Source organism: Hyla sarda, chromosome 5 (assembly GCF_029499605.1).
Source record: "Hyla sarda isolate aHylSar1 chromosome 5, aHylSar1.hap1, whole genome shotgun sequence".
In the NCBI taxonomy this organism is placed as follows: Eukaryota; Metazoa; Chordata; class Amphibia; order Anura; family Hylidae; genus Hyla; species Hyla sarda.
This window is the reverse complement of record NC_079193.1, coordinates 342,432,963-342,454,867: the sequence shown is the minus strand read 5'-3', so window position 1 is coordinate 342,454,867 and position 21,905 is coordinate 342,432,963. Positions and strand designations below refer to the sequence as shown.

General features: G+C 43.0%; 1 protein-coding gene across 3 annotated transcripts in view; it reads right to left on the bottom strand.

Moving 5' to 3' along the window:
- The window catches only part of OXR1 (oxidation resistance 1), a 618,048-nt gene that overhangs the window by 96,397 nt on the left and 499,746 nt on the right, over positions 1–21,905 (bottom strand). For all 3 annotated transcript variants that reach the window (XM_056522574.1, XM_056522575.1, XM_056522578.1), the window contains one exon: positions 12,423–12,505. In XM_056522574.1, the coding sequence (XP_056378549.1) occupies positions 12,423–12,505 (83 nt within the window). The remainder of the gene's footprint in view (positions 1–12,422; positions 12,506–21,905) is intronic.

Sequence of the window (21,905 nt, the reverse complement as noted above, 5' to 3'; positions counted from 1 at the left end):
ATGCCATAGGCATAGCATTATACAGTAAATGCATTCTTATGATTGCATATAAAAGTGTGAAATAAAAAAAAAAATAAAAAGGAAAAATAAATGAACATATTTTGGTATTGCTGCATGCATAAATGTCCAATCTATTAAAATATAATGTTTCTGATCCCAGACGGTAAACGGTGAAAACCTAAAAAAATACCAGCAAAACAAAAAATGGTAGCAATAAAAACTACAGATCACGGCACAAAAAAATTAGCACTCATGCAGAAAAATGTAAAAGTTATAGAGGTCAGAAAATGACAATTTTATGCATACCAATTTTGTAGAAAAAATAAGTTAGCATTTTTTTAAATAGTACAATAGTACAAAAACTATATAAATTGGGTATCGTTTAAATCACATTGACCTACAGAATAAAGATGATGTATCATTTTTACCATGGAGTGCATTGCGTAAAAACCAAATCCCCCAAAAGTTGCAAAATTGCAGTTTTCTTAAACATTTAAGGGGTTAAAAGGAACCTGTCATCATTTTCATGCTGTCCAAACAATGATTCATCCAGTGGCTTATACCTACAGATTTCCTTTAAAACTTTATATCCATGCACATGTGTATATACACAACAGACGTGCATTCCATCGGCTATATTAACGTGGCTTTCCGTAAGACTAGGTCTCTAGATCGGTGATTCTTAACGTTTTTGGTGACTGTACCCCTAAAGCCTGAAAGTATGTCCGCGGGTACCCCCTCGCGCAGAACTTGCGCGCGAGGGGTACCCGCGGACAAAAAGGCGTGTTATTACCTTTATACTAATGCATCCTCTCTCCATCTTTATCCCCTTGTGTTATTATTCCTCCTCCATCTTTATCCCCTTGTGTTATTATTCCTCCTCCATCTTTATCCCCTTGTGTTATTATTCCTCCTCCATCTTTATCCCCTTGTGCTATTATTCCTCCTCCATCTTTATCCCCCTCCATCTTTATCTCCTTGTGTTATTATTCCTCCTCCATCTTTATCCCCTTGTGTTATTATTCCTCCTCCATCTTTATCCCCTTGTGTTACTATTCCTCCTCCATCTTTATCCCCTTGTGTTATTATTCCTCCTCCATCTTTATCTCCTTGTGTTATTATTCCTCCTCCATCTTAATCCCCTTGTGTTATTATTCCTCCTCCCTCTTTATCCCCTTGTGTTATTATTCCTCCTCCTTCTTTATCCCCTTGTGTTATTATTCCTCCTCCCTCTTTATCCCCTTGTGTTATTATTCCTCCTCCTTCTTTATCCCCTTGTGTTATTATTCCTCCTCCTTCTTTATCCCCTTGTGTTATTATTCCTCCTCCATCTTTATCCCCTTGTGTTATTATTCCTCCTCCATCTTTATCCCCTTGTGTTACTATTCCTCCTCCATCTTTATCCCCTTGTGTTATTATTCCTCCTCCATCTTTATCTCCTTGTGTTATTATTCCTCCTCCATCTTAATCCCCTTGTGTTATTATTCCTCCTCCCTCTTTATCCCCTTGTGTTATTATTCCTCCTCCTTCTTTATCCCCTTGTGTTATTATTCCTCCTCCCTCTTTATCCCCTTGTGTTATTATTCCTCCTCCTTCTTTATCCCCTTGTGTTATTATTCCTCCTCCTTCTTTATCCCCTTGTGTTATTATTCCTCCTCCTTCTTTATCCCCTTGTGTTATTATTCCTCCTCCTCCATCTTTATCCCCTTGTGTTATTATTCCCCCTCCATCTTAATCCCCTTGTGTTATTATTCCTCCTCCATCTTTATCCCCTTGTGTTATTATTCCCTCCTCCATCTTTATCCCCTTGTGTTATTATTCCTCCTCCATCTTAATCCCCCTCCATCTTTATCTCCTTGTGTTATTATTCCTCCTCCATCTTAATCCCCTTGTGTTATTATTCCTCCTCCATCTTAATCCCCCTCCATCTTTATCTCCTTGTGTTATTATTCCTCCTCCATCTTAATCCCCTTGTGTTATTATTCCTCCTCCATCTTAATCCCCCTCCATCTTTATTTCCTTGTGTTATTATTCCTCCTCCCTCTTTATCCCCTTGTGTTATTATTCCTCCTCCTTCTTTATCCCCTTGTGTTATTATTCCTCCTCCTTCTTTATCCCCTTGTGTTATTATTCCTCCTCCTTCATCTTTATCCCCTTGTGTTATTATTCCTCCTCCATCTTAATCCCCTTGTGTTATTATTCCTCCTCCTTCTTTATCCCCTTGTGTTATTATTCCTCCTCCTTCTTTATCCCCTTGTGTTATTATTCCTCCTCCTTCTTTATCCCCTTGTGTTATTATTCCTCCTCCTTCTTTATCCCCTTGTGTTATTATTCCTCCTCCTTCTTTATCCCCTTGTGTTATTATTCCTCCTCCTTCTTTATCCCCTTGTGTTATTATTCCTCCTCCTCCTTCTTCTTTATCCCCTTGTGTTATTATTCCTCCTTCTCCTTCTTTATCCCCTTGTGTTATTATTCCTCCTCCTTCTTTATCCCCTTGTGTTATTATTCCTCCTCCTCCTTCTTTATCCCCTTGTGTTATTATTCCTCCTCCTTCTTTATCCCCTTGTGTTATTATTCCTCCTCCTTCTTTATCCCCTTGTGTTATTATTCCTCCTCCTTCTTTATCCCCTTGTGTTATTATTCCTCCTCCTCCATCTTTATCCCCTTGTGTTATTATTCCTCCTCCTTCTTTATCCCCTTGTGTTATTATTCCTCCTCCTTCTTTATCCCCTTGTGTTATTATTCCTCCTCCTCCATCTTTATCCCCTTGTGTTATTATTCCTCCTCCTTCTTTATCCCCTTGTGTTATTATTCCTCCTCCTCCATCTTTATCCCCTTGTGTTATTATTCCTCCTCCTTCTTTATCCCCTTGTGTTATTATTCCTCCTCCTTCATCTTTATCCCCTTGTGTTATTATTCCTCCTCCTTCATCTTTATCCCCTTGTGTTATTATTCCCCCTCCATCTTTATCCCCTTGTGTTATTATTCCTCCTCCATCTTTATCCCCTTGTGTTATTATTCCCCCTCCACTTTATCCCCTTGTGCGATTATTATCCAATGGCAAAAGGGGATTAAAATTGAGGGGGGTTGGATAATCGACCCCCCCCTCCATCTTAATCTCTTGTGCCATTATTCCACCCTCCCTCTGATCACCTTGTGCCATTTCCCCCTCCAACTTAATCCCCTTGTGCAATTATCCCCCCCTCCATCTTAATCCCCTTGCACCATTCTCTCTTTCTCTGATAACCCTTTTGCCATATCGTAGAATAATGGCACAAGGGCATTAAGATGGGGGGGGGGGGAATTGCAAAAGGGGATCGGAGGGAGGGACAAAAAATCACACAAGGGGATTAATATGGAGGGGGGGGGGGATAATGATACAAGGGGATTAATATGGAGGGGGGGGGTTGTTAATCCCCCCCTCCCTCTGATCCCCTTTTGCCATTACCCCCCCCCCCTCCATCTTAATCCCCTTGTGCCATTATTCCCCCTCCCTCTGATCCCCCCCTTTTGCCATATCGGATAATAATGGCACAAAGGGATCAAGATGGAGGGGGAATAATAGCACAAGGGGATTAAGATGGAGGGGGGGGGGGGTAATCAACCACCCCCCCCCTCCATATTAATCTCCTTGTGCCATTATTCCCCCCTCCCTCTGATCCCCCTTTTGACATTTTCCCCCCTCCAACTTAATCCCCTTGTGCCATTATTATCTGATATGGCAAAAGGGGATCAGAGGGAGGGGGAATGGTGCAATGGGGATTAAGATGGAGGGGGGGGGGATAATGGCAGAGGGGGGGGTGAGGGGGGATGGGGAGTAATAAAGTAATACATTTTAATGCCTTGTGCTTTATTACTCCCCATTCCCCCTCCGCCATTATCCCTCTCCCCCTCCATTTTAATGCCTTGTGCTCCGGCCCATATAGTTGTTTTAAACTGGCATTTTTTACCTGGCGTCCTTCGGTCACCTGTTAGGTGTTCCTTTACGCAGCACGTCCCGTTCGGCGGGGCCACACTGACGTGTGATGTCCTCCTGCGCTGTGCGGCAACTCCGCGCAACATCAGGGGAGGTCGCACGTCTTCCCGGCAACCACACAGCTCACTTACAGTAGCCGGGCCGCGCTACTGTACAGTGAGCTGCCGCAGCTATGCGCTGACAAATACTGGCCAATGCATGGACGGTATTTGTCAACGCTTTTGCGTACCCCCCCCCCCCCCCACAAGCAACCCGTGGCGTACCCCTTGAGAACCCAGGGTATAGATCACCATTTCTCAGTAAATAAGTTACAGCTGTGCTAATATAATGGAAGATTTCTGCCACAAATGTCCAAAATTATGGCAAAAACAGTGTAAACAAACAATTTATAGGTTCCATTTCAGAGGACAAGGTCATACGTCCCCGGCACAAGAAGATCACGAACCTTGATGTGAGTGATGCAGGTGATGGATGACGTTGGTTTTGTTTTGCCAACATCAGTCACCTAACTAGTTACACCCAGACAATGAACAGAGAAAGGAGATTTTCACAAGGACAGAACAACAGAAATAACTGGAGACGAAAAAGTATTCAAAAGTGGCATCGAGTGAAACAAGAAAGCATTATACCCTGATCTCTACGAAAATGATGGCGGTTCAAGGGGTGAAAAGGAATTGGTAAACTAAACAATAGTCAACTTGGTATAATACAATGCCTTTAAGGGGTATTCCAGGAAAAAACACCTTTTTTTTTAAAACATATCAACCAGCTCCAGAAGGTTAAATAGATTTGTAAATTACTTCTATTAAAAAATCTTAATTCTTCCAGTAGTTATCAGCTGCTGAAGTTGAGTTGTTATTTTCTGTCTGACAACAGTGCTCTCTGCTGACACCTCTGCTTGTCTCAGGAACTGTCCAAAGCATTAGAGGTTTGCTATGGGGAAATCCTACTCTGGACAGTTCCTGAGACAAGAAGAGGTGTCAGCAGAGAGCACTGTGGTCAGACAGAAAAGAACAACTCAACTTCAGCAGCTGATAAGTACTGGAAGGATTAAGATTTTTTAATAGAAATAATTTACAAATCTGTTTAACTTTCTGGAGCCAGTTGATATTCCTGGAATACCCATTTAAAGGCTGTGTTAACACATTGTGGCTTATTAGGGGTAACGCAACTAGTTACCGCATGCAAGTTTTGTAGAGATTACGCAAAATCACTTCAAAATGCACAACATTAACTTGTGGCAAAATAATTGCAGAAAAAAGGCATGCGGTAATTAGATGTGGTACCGCTAATTAACCACAACGTGTGAACACAGCCTAACTCTGTGGAACCATTCAGATGACAGATTAAAAGGCATTGTGGAGCATTAAAGGGGTATTCCAGGAAAAAAACTTTTTTATATATATATATATATATATCAACTGGCTCCAGAAAGTTAAACAGATTTGTAAATTACTTCTATTTAAAAATCTTAATCCTTCCAATAATTATCAGCTGCTGAAGTCGAGTTGTTCTTTTCTATCTGGCAACAGTGCTCTCTGCCGACATTTCTGCTTGTCTCGGGAACTGCACAGAATAGAAGAGGTTTGCTATGGGGATTTGCTTCTACTGTGAAAAGTTCCTGAGACACGTGTCATCAGAGAGCACTTAGACAGAAAAGAACAACTCAACTTCATCAGCTCATAAGTACTGAAAGAATTAAGATTTTTTTAATAGAAGTAATTTACAAATCTGTTTAACTTTCTGGAGCCAGAAATATCTCTCAAGTTTTTTCCTGGATAACCCCTTTAAGATAGTGGTAACTTTTTGTCAATAGTTGCATCATTTCTTGGTGAAAAATTAAAAAATAAGAAAATTTAGCATTTTTCTAACTTTGAAACACTCTGCTTGTAAGGAAAATGGACATGCCATATACATTTTATATTGATTCACATATACAATATGTCTACTTTATATTGAAATCGTAAAGATGACAAGTTTCTACTTTTTGGAGACATTAGAGGGCTTCAAAGTTTATCAGCAATTTTTTAATTTTTCATGAAAAATTCAAAATCTGAGTTTTTCAGAGGTCATTTCCGTTTCAAGTGGATTTGAGGGGCCTTTCTATGAGAAATACCCCATAAATGACCCCATTATAAAAACTGCACCCCTCAAAGTATTTAAAATGACATTCAGAAAGCTTGTTAACCCTTTAGATGTTTCACAGGAATAGAAGCAAAGTGGAGGAGAAAACTCAAAAACTATTTTTTGCAGTAACATGTTCTTGTAGACCCATTTTTTTTTCATTTTCACAAGGGTTAAAAGGAGAAAAAGCCCCCCAAAATGTGTAACCCAATTTCTCTTGAGTAAGGAAATACCTCATATGTGGATGTAAAGTGCTCTGTGGGTGCAGTAGAGGGCTCAGATGGGAAGAAGCAACTTTGGGATTTTGGAGAGAGAATTTAGCTGTAATGGTTTTTGGGGGGCATGTTGCATTTAGGAAGCTCCCATGGTGCCAGAAAAGCAAAAAAATCCTCCTCATGGAACGTAACACGGGGTACAGTGAGCCTTAACACCCCACAGGTGTTTGACGAATTCTTGTCAAAGTTGGATGTGAGAATTAAAAATTAAAAAATGTTCACTAAAATGCTGGTGTTACCCCATATTATTCATGTTTACAAGGGGTATTAGGAGATATGCCTCCCAAAATTTGTAACCCCATTTCTTTTGAGTATGGAAATACCTCATACGTGGATGTAAAGTGCTCTGTGGGCGCAATAGATTGCTCAGAAGAGAAGAAGCGCCATTGAGATTTTGGAGAGAGAATTTCGCTGGAATTGATGTTGGGGGCCATGTGCCTTTACAAAGCCCCTGTGGTGCCAGGACAGTGGACCCCCTCCCACATGTGACCCCATTTTGGAAACTATACCCCTCACGTAATGTAATAAGGGGTGCAGTGTGCATTTAAACCCCACTGGCATTAGACAGATTTTTGGAACAGTGGACTGTGCAAATGAAAATTTTTCATTTTCAGGAACCACAGTTCCAAAAATCTTTCAGACACTTGTGGGGTGTAAATGGTCACTGCACCCCTTGTTACATTCTCTGAGGGGTATAGTTTCCAAAATGGGGTCACATGTGGGTTTTGCATTTTTAGCCACCCCTGTGTAAATCCCCAATTTAGACCTCAATTGTACATGGTGCTCTCACACCCCTAAGCCCTGTTGTCCGCCCGCAGGGCACTTTGCGCCCACATAGGGGGTATTTCCTTACTCGGGAGAAATTGCATATTACAAATTTTCGGGAGCTATTTCTCCTTTTACCTCTTGTGAAAATGAAAAGTAAAAAGGAAAAACCCAGCATGCAAATGTAAAAAAAAATTAGTTTTTAAACAAACAAGCTGGTGTAGCCCCAATTTTTTCATTTTCAGAAGTGGCAAAAGGAGAAAAATCCCCCCAAAATAAGTAAAGCAATTTCTCCCAAGTACAGAAATACCCCATATGTGGCCCTAAACTGTTGCCTTGAAATACGACAGGGCTCCGAAGTGAGAGAGTGCCATGCGCATTTGAGGCCTAAATTAGTTATTTGTATAAGGGCAGCTGAGGCTATGTTTAGACGATGGAATCTCCCCATGGAAAATTTCCGTGCGGACATTTCACCGTCATCGGAGCGCTGGCAGAACATGCCGGTGCTATGAGTGCTCAGAACTGCGGCATTTCTATGTGGACTCCACAGAAAGAATAGACATGTCTGTGCTTACTGCGGACTCCGGAATTGGGATTTCTGCCAGAGAAACATCTGTCGCAAAAAATCTGCCATGTGCACAAGAAAGCAGCAGGGTGCAAAAGTTTGTTTGAACCGCCATCAAATTGACAAAGTCCTCACTGAAAAAAAAATAAAAAACATTTCAGTGAGGACTGTGGGGTCCATTTGGATTTCTGGGTGGCCAACAAACCCAGAAATCAGTGGCTCATAACCGTCCGGACTGGAGTCCAGGCGGAGTCACCTATATGGGGGACAGGGGGAATTGTATAGGGGACCTCTACTGGCATTGCACTGAATTCTGGGGGCTCATCATCACTGGATGATGATGGGGGAGGAGAAAGAAATGTGGGGTCTCTCTCCTCTCCCTCATTGGCGGTCTCGGTGTTGGAGACAAGCCCAAGGTGTATGCCTCCTCCACTGAAACACTACTGGGGTATTTGTATTTTATTGGGGGGGGGGGGGGGGTGTAAGTATGTAAATGTAGTGTTTTCACTCTATTACAATGTGTAGTTTAGGTGTGGTGTAGTGATTTTTACGTTTATTGAGATGCAGGTTTTTTATTTTTGCACTCTTTGGGGGGGGGGGGGGGGGGGGGGGGCGTATGCAGTCCGTGCCACCAGCGACTGTTTTGCGCTGTGTAGCTGGGCCGGACCCCATGTACATACTGCGCGGATTGCTGATGAGTGAATTATTACTGACCACAACTTTTTTGGTGCAGGTTTTTTTTTTTTTGCGCTTTTTCGTGGGTGTTTGTGGTCTGTGCAACCAGCGATTGTTTTATGCTGTATGGCCGGACCGCAAACTCCACGGCCACACAGCGCAGAACAGTCTCCGGTGGCACGGACCGCATATGCTCCCCAAAAAAGTGCAAAAAGTAAATAAATGAATAAATTGTAGTTTTCCAACATATGGATGTCCACAGTTTAGAGACCACTACACAGTGGTCACCAAACTGTGGTCCTCCAGATGTTGCAAAAATACAACTCCCAGCATGCCCAGACAGCCAACGGCTGTCTGGGCATGCTGGGAGTTGTAGTTTTACAACATAAGATGGTCACATTTTAGAGACCACTACAGTGGTCTTCAAACAGTGGTCCTCCAGATGTTGCAAAACTACAACTCCCAGCATGCCGGCTGTGTGGGCATGCTGGGAGTTGTAGTTTTGCAACATCTAGAGGACCACAGTTTAGAAACCACTACTTAATGGTCTCCAAATGGTGGTACTCCAGCTGTTGCAAAACTACAACTCCCAGCATGCCCTAACTGTCTGGACATGCTGGCAGTTATAGTTTTGCTACTGCTAAAGGGCCACATTGAAAATCTCCACCGCCGCAGTCATACCTCGCCGCCACCAGACTTCCGCACACCTCCTGCACCACCACGGACCCAACTCATCAGGATGCCCGCCGCATGAAGACGCCCACACACCCGTGGCCCCCCTCACAATCCTGGACTGGGGACCACATCTAATAGGTCCCTGGTCCTGAAGCCGAACTTGCCTGCTGCCGGAAACAGCGGGAGCAGGCAAGTTTAACCCGCGCGATGCCGCGGGCCGGCCAATTAACTGAATGGCATACATATATACACGGCGGAATGTGCGAACCCATCACATCACCCGCCGTATATATATACACAACATTCTGCGTGAAGGGGTTAAAGGGGGAAAAAAAGAGGGTGATTTGAATTTAATTATAGGGGACTTTAAAAAAAATATAGAAAAAAATGTTTTATTAAAATTTGAAGATCCTTACTAGGGCAATCACTTGAACAGACAGATGTAGTGCAGTGAACTGTCATTTCTGTGATCTATCGGACACATCCACAGAATATGCTTGAGGCACCTTTAAATCGCGCTTCCGGCAACAGGGTATGTTCAAAAACATTGGGGCCACTTTGATCTAGCAGACTACTGCGATCTGGAGATGGCATTGCCAGAAGTCCCATAGATTTGTTTGGGACTTGAGCCAACTCTGTCTGCAAGATTGCAATAGTCTGCAAGAAAGTCACAGGATCCGAAGCATCAGAAGTTTTTGACATATCATGCCGCCGGAAGCACAATTAGGACGTACCCTTTTAGGCAGTGTTGTCCAAAAAATGTTTCTCCAGCTGTCTCAGCATGCTGGGAGTTATATTTTTGCAACAGCAGGAGACACTGCTTTAAAGGTAATGCCTATGAGGTGGTTTACGACTCTGCATGATGGCTATTGAAAGTTACATAATTAGTACGGTTGAAAAAAGACATACGTCCATCAAGTTCAACCAGGGAATTAAGGGGTAGGGGTTTGGCGCGATATTGGGGAAGGGATGGGATTTTATATTTCTTCATAAGCATTAATGTTATTTTGTTCCAGGAATGTATCTAACCCTGTTTTAAAGCTGTTAATTGTTCCTGCTGTGACCAGTTCCTGAGGTAGACTGTTCCATAAGTTCACAGTTCTTATGGTAAAGAAAATGTGTCGCCCATTGAGACTAAACCTTTTCTTCTCCAGACGGAGGGAGTGCCCCCTCGTCCTTTGGGGGGGTTTGACCTGGAACAGTTTTTCTCCATATTTTTTGTATGGGCCATTTATATACTTATATACGTTTATCATATCCCCCTTAAACGTCTCTTCTCAAAACTAAACAATTGTAACTCCTTTAATCGCTCCTCATAGCTAAGATGTTCCATGCCCCATATTAGTTTAGTCGCGCGTCTCTGCACCCTTTCCAACTCCGCAGTGTCCCTTTTATGAACAGGCGACCAAAACTGAACAGCATATTCCAGGTGAGGCCGTACCAATGCTTTATAAAGGGGGAGTATTATGTCCCTGTCCCTTGAGTCCATGCCTCTTTTTATACATGACAATATCCTGCCGGCTTTGGAAGCAGCAGCCTGACATTGCATGCTATTCTGTAGTCTGTGATCTACAAGTCACCCAGATCCTTCTCTACCAGTTTAATCCCCCCTAAGACATACGACGCATGCAGGTTATTAGTACCCAGATGCATAACTTTACATTTATCCACATTGAACCTCATTTGCCAAGTGGATGCCCAGACACTTAGTCTATCCAAGTCATCTTGTAACTTATGCACATCCTCTATAGACTGTACGGTGCTACAAAGCTTGGTGTCATCTGCAAAGATAGAAATAGAGCTGTTAATACCATCCTCTATATCATTGATAAATAAATTAAACAACAGCGGGCCCAGTACTGAACCTTGGGGTACACCACTAATAACCGGGGACCAATCAGAGTACGAATCATTGACCACCACTCTCTGGGTACGCTCCATGAGCCAGTGTTCAATCCAGTTACAAACTAAAATTTCCAAACCCAAAGACCTTAACTTACCTGTCAGACGTCTGTGAGGGACAGTATCAAACGCTTTAGCAAAATCCAGAAACACTATATCCACAGCCATTCCTCTGTCAAGGCTTCTACTCACCTCTTCATAAAAGCAAATTAGATTGGTTTGACAACTTCTATCCTTAGTAAACCCATGCTGGCTATCACTTATAATACTATTACCCCCTATGTATTCCTGTATGTAATCCCTTATAAGTCCTTCAAACAATTTACCCACAGTCCTTCAAACAATTTACCCACATGTCATGCCATATTGCAACCCATGGAAAACAGAAATCCATCCTGTATTGATTTCTGGCAACTATTGGCTCCTTGCAACTTACAGGTCACAATATGGCAACATTTACTTTCATCGGCTGATATGCAAAACTATACGTCAAATTTGGGCTACCTAGCTTAAGGCATATCCTGTGAACCCACATATATTTTCAGAACAGAGGTCTTGCAATCCATTAAAGCAGCTGCTTTGAACAAAGATGTTGGCCGAGCTCGCACGGCTTTCTCCATTCACTTATATTGGAGTTCAAAACACAGTCAAGCACGTGGATATGTCACAAGATAGCTATAAAATGTCTTGGTGCTAAAGGGGTTAATAAATCTTCTCCCCTTGTTAGGAAATAGGCAAATAAAAAAAATAAAATAAAAAAGTCTTAAGTTACAAGCCGTGGTCAGCGAAGATTTGTACGATAACATTCAGTAAGACAATGAAAGAATAAAGCGAATTCCAGGGAAATACGAGATGATCCTTGTTATAGAGATGTGACAGGCTATGAAGCACAAGCACAACAAAAACAAGCAGCAGAACCAGCAATAATATGGATGGGGGTGAAAGATCTATGGTAATACACATTGTAAGTCAAACGTCTATTTCCTCTCGGGTGAGAGGCAGAGATTGATGGAATAAAACTGGATTCCTCAAGGCTTCACAATTTCCAATTCGGTTTCCCATAGTAACAGAATGAGAAGCCGACTGCAGGAGGGTTTTGAGGGTCATTTCAAGAACATAGCCATTAGAAAGGCTCCATTTTCAGAAGCTACAGAAAAAAAAGGAGCTAGAATCTTTAAGCATCAAATCAATGACAGTGACCAGGAGGAGGATGCAAGGTTATTCATCCCAGGCAAGGTCAAGGTAGATTTCCACGATTCTCTCCAGTGCTGATACATACTCATCACGTCTTGTTTTAGCTAAGGCACTTCTGCAAATATAGCAAACTGGGTTTATAAGTATACAGTGCAATAACGAAAAAACAAAAATCCCAGTATACGACCAGTGCAATGAGAAGTCGTCGGCAGAATGCACGCTCCATGGGAGGGGGGGGGCATACATTGAAAGTGCATAGGACAAAGCTTACCGTGTACTCCATGGTTCCCTTTGGCTTTTGGAAGGACATTCGTCGCCCATCTTTCTTCTCCAGGGTCTTTTTCTGGCCGGTATCTGAAGGATATAAAGGGAAGCTACGTGTAAGATTCATGTTCCTGCTTCAGGATTGTCACAGGCTGCTGAGTAGAGCGCGGCAGGCAGACATCTATTTCACCACTTATACAGCCTGCTCTCTGTAACTGGAGATTCAGCCTTACAGAAACCCAGCTGCCTGCGTGTATGTGTGTGTGTGTGTGTTTTTAACCAATATAAACTACTGTGACAAGTGTAATACATTAACTCCGGCCGTGCATCCTATTATCCACTGAAAAGGCTCATTTCAACACACAAGTTGACAAATATGTAAAGACTTCCTAGGAGCAAGAAGGAAATGTGCAATGTGCTATTAGCTGAGGCATCCTTACTACAGCCCTGTGGGGATCATTCATTCATTAACCAATAAAAGGAACAAAAATAAATTAATTCATACATTAATAAACAATCTGTAATATATTCATCAGGAATACATCCTGGGCTGCATTGTTACCCACTAAATCCCCATCCATTTCCCATAATGTAATGGGATTCCAGAAAATTAAGTTTAAGGTTTTCTTAAGAATTTGTAAACAAGTCAGGAAACAATGTATCTGATCAAAACCGGTTCTACAGTAGAGATAACCAATCTGTGGTTGCCCAGCTCTTGCAAAATGACAACTCCCAGCATGCCCTGACAGCCAGATTCCTGCAAACCCCATACAGATATATGGGACAGTCTCAGAATGTTCTGTAAATTATCTATCACAGAAATCAGGGAGTACCCGAGAGCAGAGGCGATCAGGAGAAATCAGCAGCTGTGGACATCTTTCTAAAATATTTTGTGCGCCCTGAAAATTCCCTTAGTTTTCGAGTAACACACCGACGCAGCCCCATTATAAATCTACAGGGCCACCTAGAGAAACTAGATAGAGGTCACTAGAAGCCACGGAGTAGAGGACGAACTCTTCTAATCAGTGGGGGGCTCAATATTTACAGAACAAAGTGCAGATGTAAATTTACTCCACATTGGGGGATGTGGATATGTATCTATTCCCAAAATCCAGATAAATAACAAAAAAAATAGGCAGCTGTTCGCTCCATATCCCAGGGCCCTCCACAGAGGTGGGAATGTTTATTTAAAGGAGTAGTCCAGTCCTGAAAAACGTATCCCCCTATCCACAGATAAATTTATCCTAGGGGATAAATTTCAGATAGTGGGAGTCCGACCGCAGGGACTGCCCGCAATCTTCCATACGGGGTCCCAGCAGGGGGAGTGTTGACCACCGCACAAAGTGGTGGCTGACACTCCCACCCCCTCAATACAACTCTATGGCAGAGCCGGAGCGCTGCCGTAGCGCTGTATTGAGCGGGGAATGTCGGCCGCCGCTTTGTGCAGTGGGCGACACACGCTATCGGGCCGGAGAACCGGGGACCCGTACGAGAGATCGCGGGGGTTCCCAGCAATCTGACCCCCCGCTATCTGAAATGTATCCCTTATCTGGACTACTCCTTTAAAATTGACAGATAAAACACCATTCAAAAAAACAAGTTGCCTGTGTCGCAAAGCGTTTCGGAGGTTTATGGCAGAGTCCTCCTTGGCAATAACAATACAACTGCTGGCAAGAACAATACTAATGAACTTATACGGATTATATAGAGGACAAATCGTGCACAATTACCCTTAGGGTTCCTCGACGTAAGAGCCCCAGGGGTAAACATGTTCATTTTTTCAGTAGAACGCCTGCACAAGATCTCATGTCAGCCTTGGCTCCAAGTCACTGCTGAGAGGCGGCTCAGGCCGTGGTCCGGTGGGGCTAGAGGAGGAGACGTGACCAGTGGACCAAGGAACTGTTAGCACATTAACAGTGCAGGCGATCATCCCCAGTGGACCAAACCCATTTACAGTACAAAAGGTAGGTGTTTTAGCAGTGGAAGTGATAGGGCAAAAGTAATGTCACTGACTCTTTATTCGGTGCAATTTGCCATGGAAATAAAAACTAATATCCATGAAGCAGAAAGGTGCGAGAACGCTTAGTATAAGTTTTTCTTCTGGCAGTTTTTGGATTTCTGCCACTGCAGTTTTTGAGCCAAAGCCAGAAATGTATTCAAAAGGAATAGGACATATAAAGGAAGGACTTACACTTCTCCTCCCTTATGGATCCACTTCTGACTTTGGCTCAAAAACTGCAGTGGCAGATATCCAAAAACTGCCAGAAGAAAAAACAGGGGGAAACTTAGCCTTAGTGCGCCAGAATTTGCAACCGAAAAATCCCAAAAACCCGACCAAGTCTCCATTTTACACAGAAAACCTAGAAAAAGGGGTGTTGTCGCCAAAAAAAGAGGCATGTCCCAGACAATTTTGAAAAATCCCAATATATTTATTAATGCTCTCACATAAAACGTGTGGAGGATTTCAGCTCTGGAAAATCTGGGCGCTCAAGAGCAGTTGTAAAAAAATGCAAAACATTGGGGGGAAATTAGTAAATACCGTGGAAAAATACCTGTCGAGGAAAAAACAACACAAAAAAAACGACACTCCTTTCTCAGAAAATAGCCAAACATTGGCCCTGATTTACGGAGTCTGCCCAAAACATTTTTTTTTTCCCTCCTCTCAACCCAAATGGTGAGGAAAACATCCAGCATTAAAATTATTTTTAAGTTGTAAAACTATCCTGATCTCAAAATTTCCATTTTATTTTTTTCCCCTTCAGAATTTTCATAAATGTTACATCTCTATACAGACCCAGATTTGTTACACTTCTTGTATCTAGTCTGGGAAATCCTCCTGGCAGCTGCACAAGCCTCTCTTTATCTGGTACACTGTAGCCATCTGAGATCCAGGATACTTAGCTCAGTATTCAGTCTGTATAGGCCAGTGTTTCCCAACAAGGGTGCCTCCAGCTGTTGCAAAACTACAACTCCCAGCATGCCCGGACAGCCAAAGGCTGTCCGGGCATGCTGGGAGTTGTAGTTTTGCAAGGAAACATCGGTATAGGCTTTTCAGCCTCTAGAAACGTTTCTAATTACGGATAAAAAATAAATAAATAAATATATATATATATATACATATATATATACATATATATATATATATATATATATATATATATATATATATATACATATATATATACATATACACACACACACACACTAAAAGGAAAATATATTGGAAAGTTGAGGAATTTTTGATTATACAAGGATTAAAAGGGGTACTCCGGTTTAAAACTTTTTTATTTTTTATTTTAAATCAACTGGTGCCAGAAAGTTAAACAGATTTGTAAATTACTTCTATTAATAAACCTTAATCCTTCCAGTACTTATTAGCTGCTGAATACTACAGAGGACATTATTTTCTTTTTGGAACACAGAGCTCTCTGCTGACATCACAAGCACAGTGCTCTCTGCTGACATCTCTGTCCATTTTAGGAACTGTCCAGAGCAGCATATGTTTGCAATGGGGTTTTTCTCCTACTCTGGACAGTTCCTAAAATGGACAGAGATGTCAGCAGAGAGCACTGTGCTCGTGATGTCAGCAGAGAGCTCTGTGTTCCAAAAAGAAAAGGATTTCCTCTGTAGTATTCAGAAGCTAATAAGTACTGGAAGTATTAAGATTTTTTAATAGAAGTCATTTACAAATGTGTTTAATTTTCTGGCACCAGTTGATTTAAAAAAAAAAAAAGGGAGTACGCCTTTAAAAGTGTTTATCCCCCCCCCCCCCCCCCCCTAATAGACAGAATGGCCAACAACACTAAAAAGTTTTTATCAAAGGAATGTGAAGGCAACTAACAAGTATCTCTGTCCACATAATGCATGTGTCATCCAGAAATCCAAGGGTGCTGAACATGTGAACAAATCTCAGCTGCTTTCTAGAAGCGTCACTCATGGCGGAGGATGTCACCGCGCTGCCACCCAGCAAACCATCCCCAGCAATTGTCTGTGCAGCTGCCTCCTGCCCTCCTGGTGAGATCTGACAGCAGTAGAGAAAAAACATGGAGAATGGTTGTTAGCAGAGGAAAAAAAAAATAAATAAAAAAAGCCCATTGCCCTTAAAAATGTTTTATTTTCTTCTTTTTCTTACTACAGACCAAATCAGTTACCTTTATCTATAGCAGCGTTTCTTAATCAGCTGCTGCAAAACTACATCTCCCAGCATGCCCGGACAGCCTTTGGCTGTCATGGTTCATATGTCCTAAAAAAGCATATAGATTGAAACAGGTCAATTTTAGGTAATCGTTGCTTTAAAGGGGAACTCCGGTGGAAAACTTTTTTTTTTTTTTATATATCAACTGGTGCCAGAAAGTTAAAGGACAACTGTAGTGGTACACTTTTATATATGCCCGTGCCTCAAAAACAAACAAAATAAACTCATACATACCTTCCTACAAGCCCCCGTTGGTCCGGCAGAGGCCTCACGGTCTGGCAGTGCTGACATCATTCCACTTCCTGGGGACGGGGACGCCGCAGAGCTGTCGGCGTATCACCGGCCGTAGCGATGTCCCGCCTCGGCTGGTGATAGGCTGAGCCCACTGTCATGTAAGGAGCTCTGGCCGGCTTCTTACATGACAGTGGGCTCAGCCTATCACCAGCCGGGGCGGGACATCGCTACGGCCGGTGATACGCCGACAGCTCTGTCGCGTCCCCGTCCCCAGGAAGTGAAATGACGTCAGCACTGCCGGACCGTGAGGCCTGTGCCGGACCAGCGGGGGCTTGTAGGAAGGTATGTATGAGTTTATTTTGTTTGTTTTTGAGGCACGGGCACGGGCATATATAAAAGTGTACCACTACAGTTGTCCTTTAAAACAGATTTGTAAATGACTTTATTAAAAAAAATATTTACCCTTACAGTACTGTTTAGCAGCTGTATGCTACAGAGGAAATTATTTTCTTTTTTGTCTTGTCCACAGTGTCAGGAACTGTCCAGGGCAGCATAGGTTTGCAATGGGGATTTTTTCCTGCTCTGGACAGTTCCTGACACGGGCATCAGGTGTCAGCAGAGAGCACTGTGGACAAGCCAAAAAAGAAATTCAAAAAGAAAAGGATTTCCTCTGTAGTATACAGCTGCTAAAAAGTACTGGAAGGGTAAAGATTTTTTTATAGAAGTAATTTACAAATCTGTTTAACTTTCTGGCCCCAGTTGATTTAAAAAAATAAATAAATCCAACGGTGTACCCCTTTAAGGTCTAATCACATGTACAGTAAGTATCCTGTGCATATTTGATGTGCAGGATTTGAAGCTGTGTCATTTAGGCAACACTGAAATCTGCAGGTGAAAATACTGTGCGGGATACTGTACGCGTAAATACACCCTAAGGTAGGGTTTTGCTTAGTATTTTGTGCAGCTGGTTTTGCTACCCATTCACTTCAATGCGTAGGAAAATATGCAGCAGGATATGGCACATGTGACCCTACCCTAAGGGTATATTCACACGATTTGAAGCTGCAGAGTTTAGTGCAAGCAAAATGACTAAACATAGCTTCAAATCTGCAGCTTCATATCTTGCGCATCGAATATGCATAGGATACTGTACATGTGAATACACCCTTAGGGTAGGGCCACACGTGCTGTATTTTGCTGCAGCATATTTTCATAGCCATTGAAGTCAATGGGTAGCAAAATCAGCTGCGTATTTTGCTATTCCCTTTAATGGGTAGGAAAATACACAGCACAAATAGAGCAAGCGTGACCCTACCCTAAGGATGTATTCACACGAACAGTATCCTATGCCTATTTGATGCACAGGATTTGGAGCTGCAGATTTTATGCTGCAGAGGTCAACGCTAAGTAAATTACTGAACACAGCTTCAAATCCTGCATGTGCCTGTCCGGGCATGCTGGGAGTTGTAGTTTTGCAATAGCTGGAGGTCCAGTGCTATATAAGTAGCCATTTGCTGAAACAGTGTGTGTGTGTGTTTGGGGGGGGGTCTCAACCATCGACACCTCCTCTGATCACTAGAAGGAAGGTACTGCCGTGCGATTTCAATGATTTGTGGGAATCCCTGTCACTCCGATAGGAATATCCCGTCGAATTAAGAAAAACTTTGTTGCACGCAAAATAAATGCAGACAACTCTCATGTCTAGATATGTATTTAAACAAATGAATTATGTATTTAATATTAGACGTCCAGGATGAGTTCTATATTTCAGGCCCATAAGGCAACATGAAGTGCCTTCAGGAAATCAAATGAAGGTCCTCTTAGAATATATCTTTCTGCACGCCATGCATTTTTAATATTACTTGGCGTAGTGCTTGTCTGAGCCTTCCTGAAGGAGCAGTTTGGGTTTCAAGGAGATCACACGATAATGAAATACACTTATTATCAGGGGAGACGCTGCGCACGAGGCGGTTAAGGATCGCACAACACTTACAGGTCAGCAACTTTGAAGGAAAACTTTAGTATGGGATGTGAGCAATTACACTTAATGGCTTTACTTTGCTGTGTGGCGTGCAATGCATACAAGGATCTGGGAGCCTCCCATTTCTCTTTATCAATAACAATATCAATATCAATAACCTCCACTGCTTGAATGATTTCCAGCACAATCTGGGGACAAGAAACGGATATCTGTGCATATACAAACTCCAATTTTTATTGCTGAATGACACGTTTCAAGGTCGGACAGACCTCTTCACCTCTTCACATTCACCAGAATCTGAGAAAGAAGTCTGTCCTTAAATTGTGTCATTCAGCAATAACAATTGGAGTTTGTATATGCACAGATATCCGTTTCTTGTCCCCAGATTGTGCTGGAAATCATTCAAGGAGTGGAGGTACTGATATTGCTCTGATTATTGGTCAAGACGAAGAGTGAAGGCTGCAGCCGGCTGTTGTCCATTTACATGATTCTCAGAGTTGTGCCTGACTGTACACAACTATATACAGTGACCCCCCCCCCCCCCCCCCCCCGACCTACGATGGCCCCGACATACGATCATTTCAACATACGATCACTCTCAGAGGCAGTATCAACATACGATACTTTTGTATGTCGGGGCCATTACATAAACGGCTATCCGGCAGCGCAGACTGCTTCAACTGCCACCGGATAGCCGTTTACGGTGCCCCGTGTGGTCCGGTGACAATCACTTACCTGTCCTCGGGGCTCCGGCGCGTCCTCTTCAGGATCCCCTCCATCGCCGGCGCTCTCCATCGTCGTCATCACGCCGCTGCGCACACCGTCATCCAATAGGAGTTGCGTGCGTAGCGACATGATGGCGGTGACGGAGAGCGAGGATCCCGGGAAGCAGAGGCCTTGCCGGAGCGTCCGGGACACCACGGGGACGCGGCGACAGCAATGGAAGGCGACATCCAGGGCAGCGGTGACAGGCGAGTACAACTTCCTATACCAGTGGTCTTCAACCTGCGGACCTCCAGATGTTGCAAAACTACAACACCCAGCATGCCCGGACAGCCGTTGGCTGTCCGGGCATGCTGGGTGTTGTAGTTTTGCAACATCTGGAGGTCCGCAGGTTGTAGACCACTGTCCTATACTTTACATTGCACGGATCCCTCAACATGCAATGGATTTAACAAACGATGGTCCGTTTGGAATGGATTACCATCGTATGTTGAGGGACCACCGTACGGTGAGCGCTGTTATCCTAGGCGGCTGCATTTGTAACAGGAGAACTACACCATGAAGCGCTTCTTGCATTTTATATTCTTCATCATCTTTAAAGATGTTTCTACACCCTGGCTGGTTGGACATGATTTGGAAAAATACAGCACATCAGAGCAAAAACTAAGCCGCCATACTAAGTAACCCAATGGTCACTGTCTGAGCTCCAAAGATCTTGTGTGCAGATGGGAGAAACTTCCAGAAGGTCAATTATCACTAGAGCACTCAACCAATCTGGGCTTTATGGCGCCAACAAAGTCTCTGCTCAGCAAAAGACACATGAAAGCCGCCTGACATTTGCAAAATGCACCTAAAGGACTCTCAGACTGTGAGAAACAAGATTATCGGGTCTGATGAAACCAAGATTTAACTTTTTTGGCCTCATTTATAAGTGTCATGTCTGGAGGTAACCAGGTACTGCTCAACACCTTTCCAATACCATCCCTACAGTGAAGTATGGTGGGGACATGAAGACTGCTCAGGGTTGAGGGAAAACTGAATAGAGCAAAGTACAAGAGATAATCTTAATGAAAATTTGGTCCAGAGTGCTGAGGACTTTAGACTGGTACAAAGGTTCTCCTACCAACCAGACAATGACCCTATGCACACAGCCAAGACAATAGCGGCTTAGGGGCAACTCTGTGAATGTCCTTGAGTGACTCAGCCAGAGCCCTGACCTGAACCCAATGGAACATATCTGAAGAGACCTGCAAATGGCTCCTATTGACGGTCGATATAAGGGGCGTCCGCTCCCGAAACATTTTGCCATGACTGGTGAAACTACAGATTATGCTGCTATTTTCTGCTGCTGATATGCTATTATAAAGTGTCCTTTGTGGAATATGGAAAGATGAATTAAAGTCGGAATAATATTTTCTTGAAACCGTGAATTGTTTTGAATTTTAACTCACTCGTTGTGATGAAATCAAGTTGTCGTGCAGTCAGTATATTATTGCCCTACGTTGGTGTATTATTTAGTGTGCTTGGTGGAGTTGAGAGGGGCTCTGAGAGTATGGCCATACATCCTTGATGTGATTATCATTTAGGAGCTCAATTGTATTGTTTCTATGTGTTCTATTGATGGTCCCCATCCAGCCTGACAGAGTTTAAAGGGGTACTCCGGAGCTTAGACATCTTATCCCCTATGCAAATGATAGGGGATAAGATGCCTGATCGCGGGGGGGGTCCCGCCACTGGGGACCCCCGTGATCTTGCACGCAGCACCCCAGTTAAAATCAGTCCCCGTAGCATGTTTGCTCCGGGTCTGATTACTGGCGACCACAGGGCAGGCGGCATGTGACGTCACGCCTCCGCCCCCGTGTGACGTCACGCTCTGACCCTCAATGCAAGCCTATGGGAGGGGTCGTGTCAGCAGAGAAGAATAGAAAAAATCCCCAAATTATCCCCAAGACGACTAGAGGCTGTAATCGCTGCCAAAAGGTGCTTCAACTAAGTCCTGAGTAAAGGGTCTGAATACTTATCGTATTAAAAAAGGAAAAATTTAAATACTGCATTGACATAAGTTAGCAAAGATTTCTAACATTCTTTGTCAAATGTGTAAAAAGTGAACGGATCAAAAGACTTTCCAGAATGCTCTGTACATACATCTGTGATTCTATCCGGTACCGCAGTCCAGCCATGTTCGAGGATGTCTATTGTTCTGTGTGGGTCCAAGGAGCTAAGCCTTGGACCCACACAATGATGGATAGGCAATGGAATAACCCATTTTAAAGAAACTTTTTGGGGATTTTCACTGCAATATTAAAAGTTATCCTCAGGTATGAGATAGTTAGCTGAACGGGAGGGTTCTAGGCACT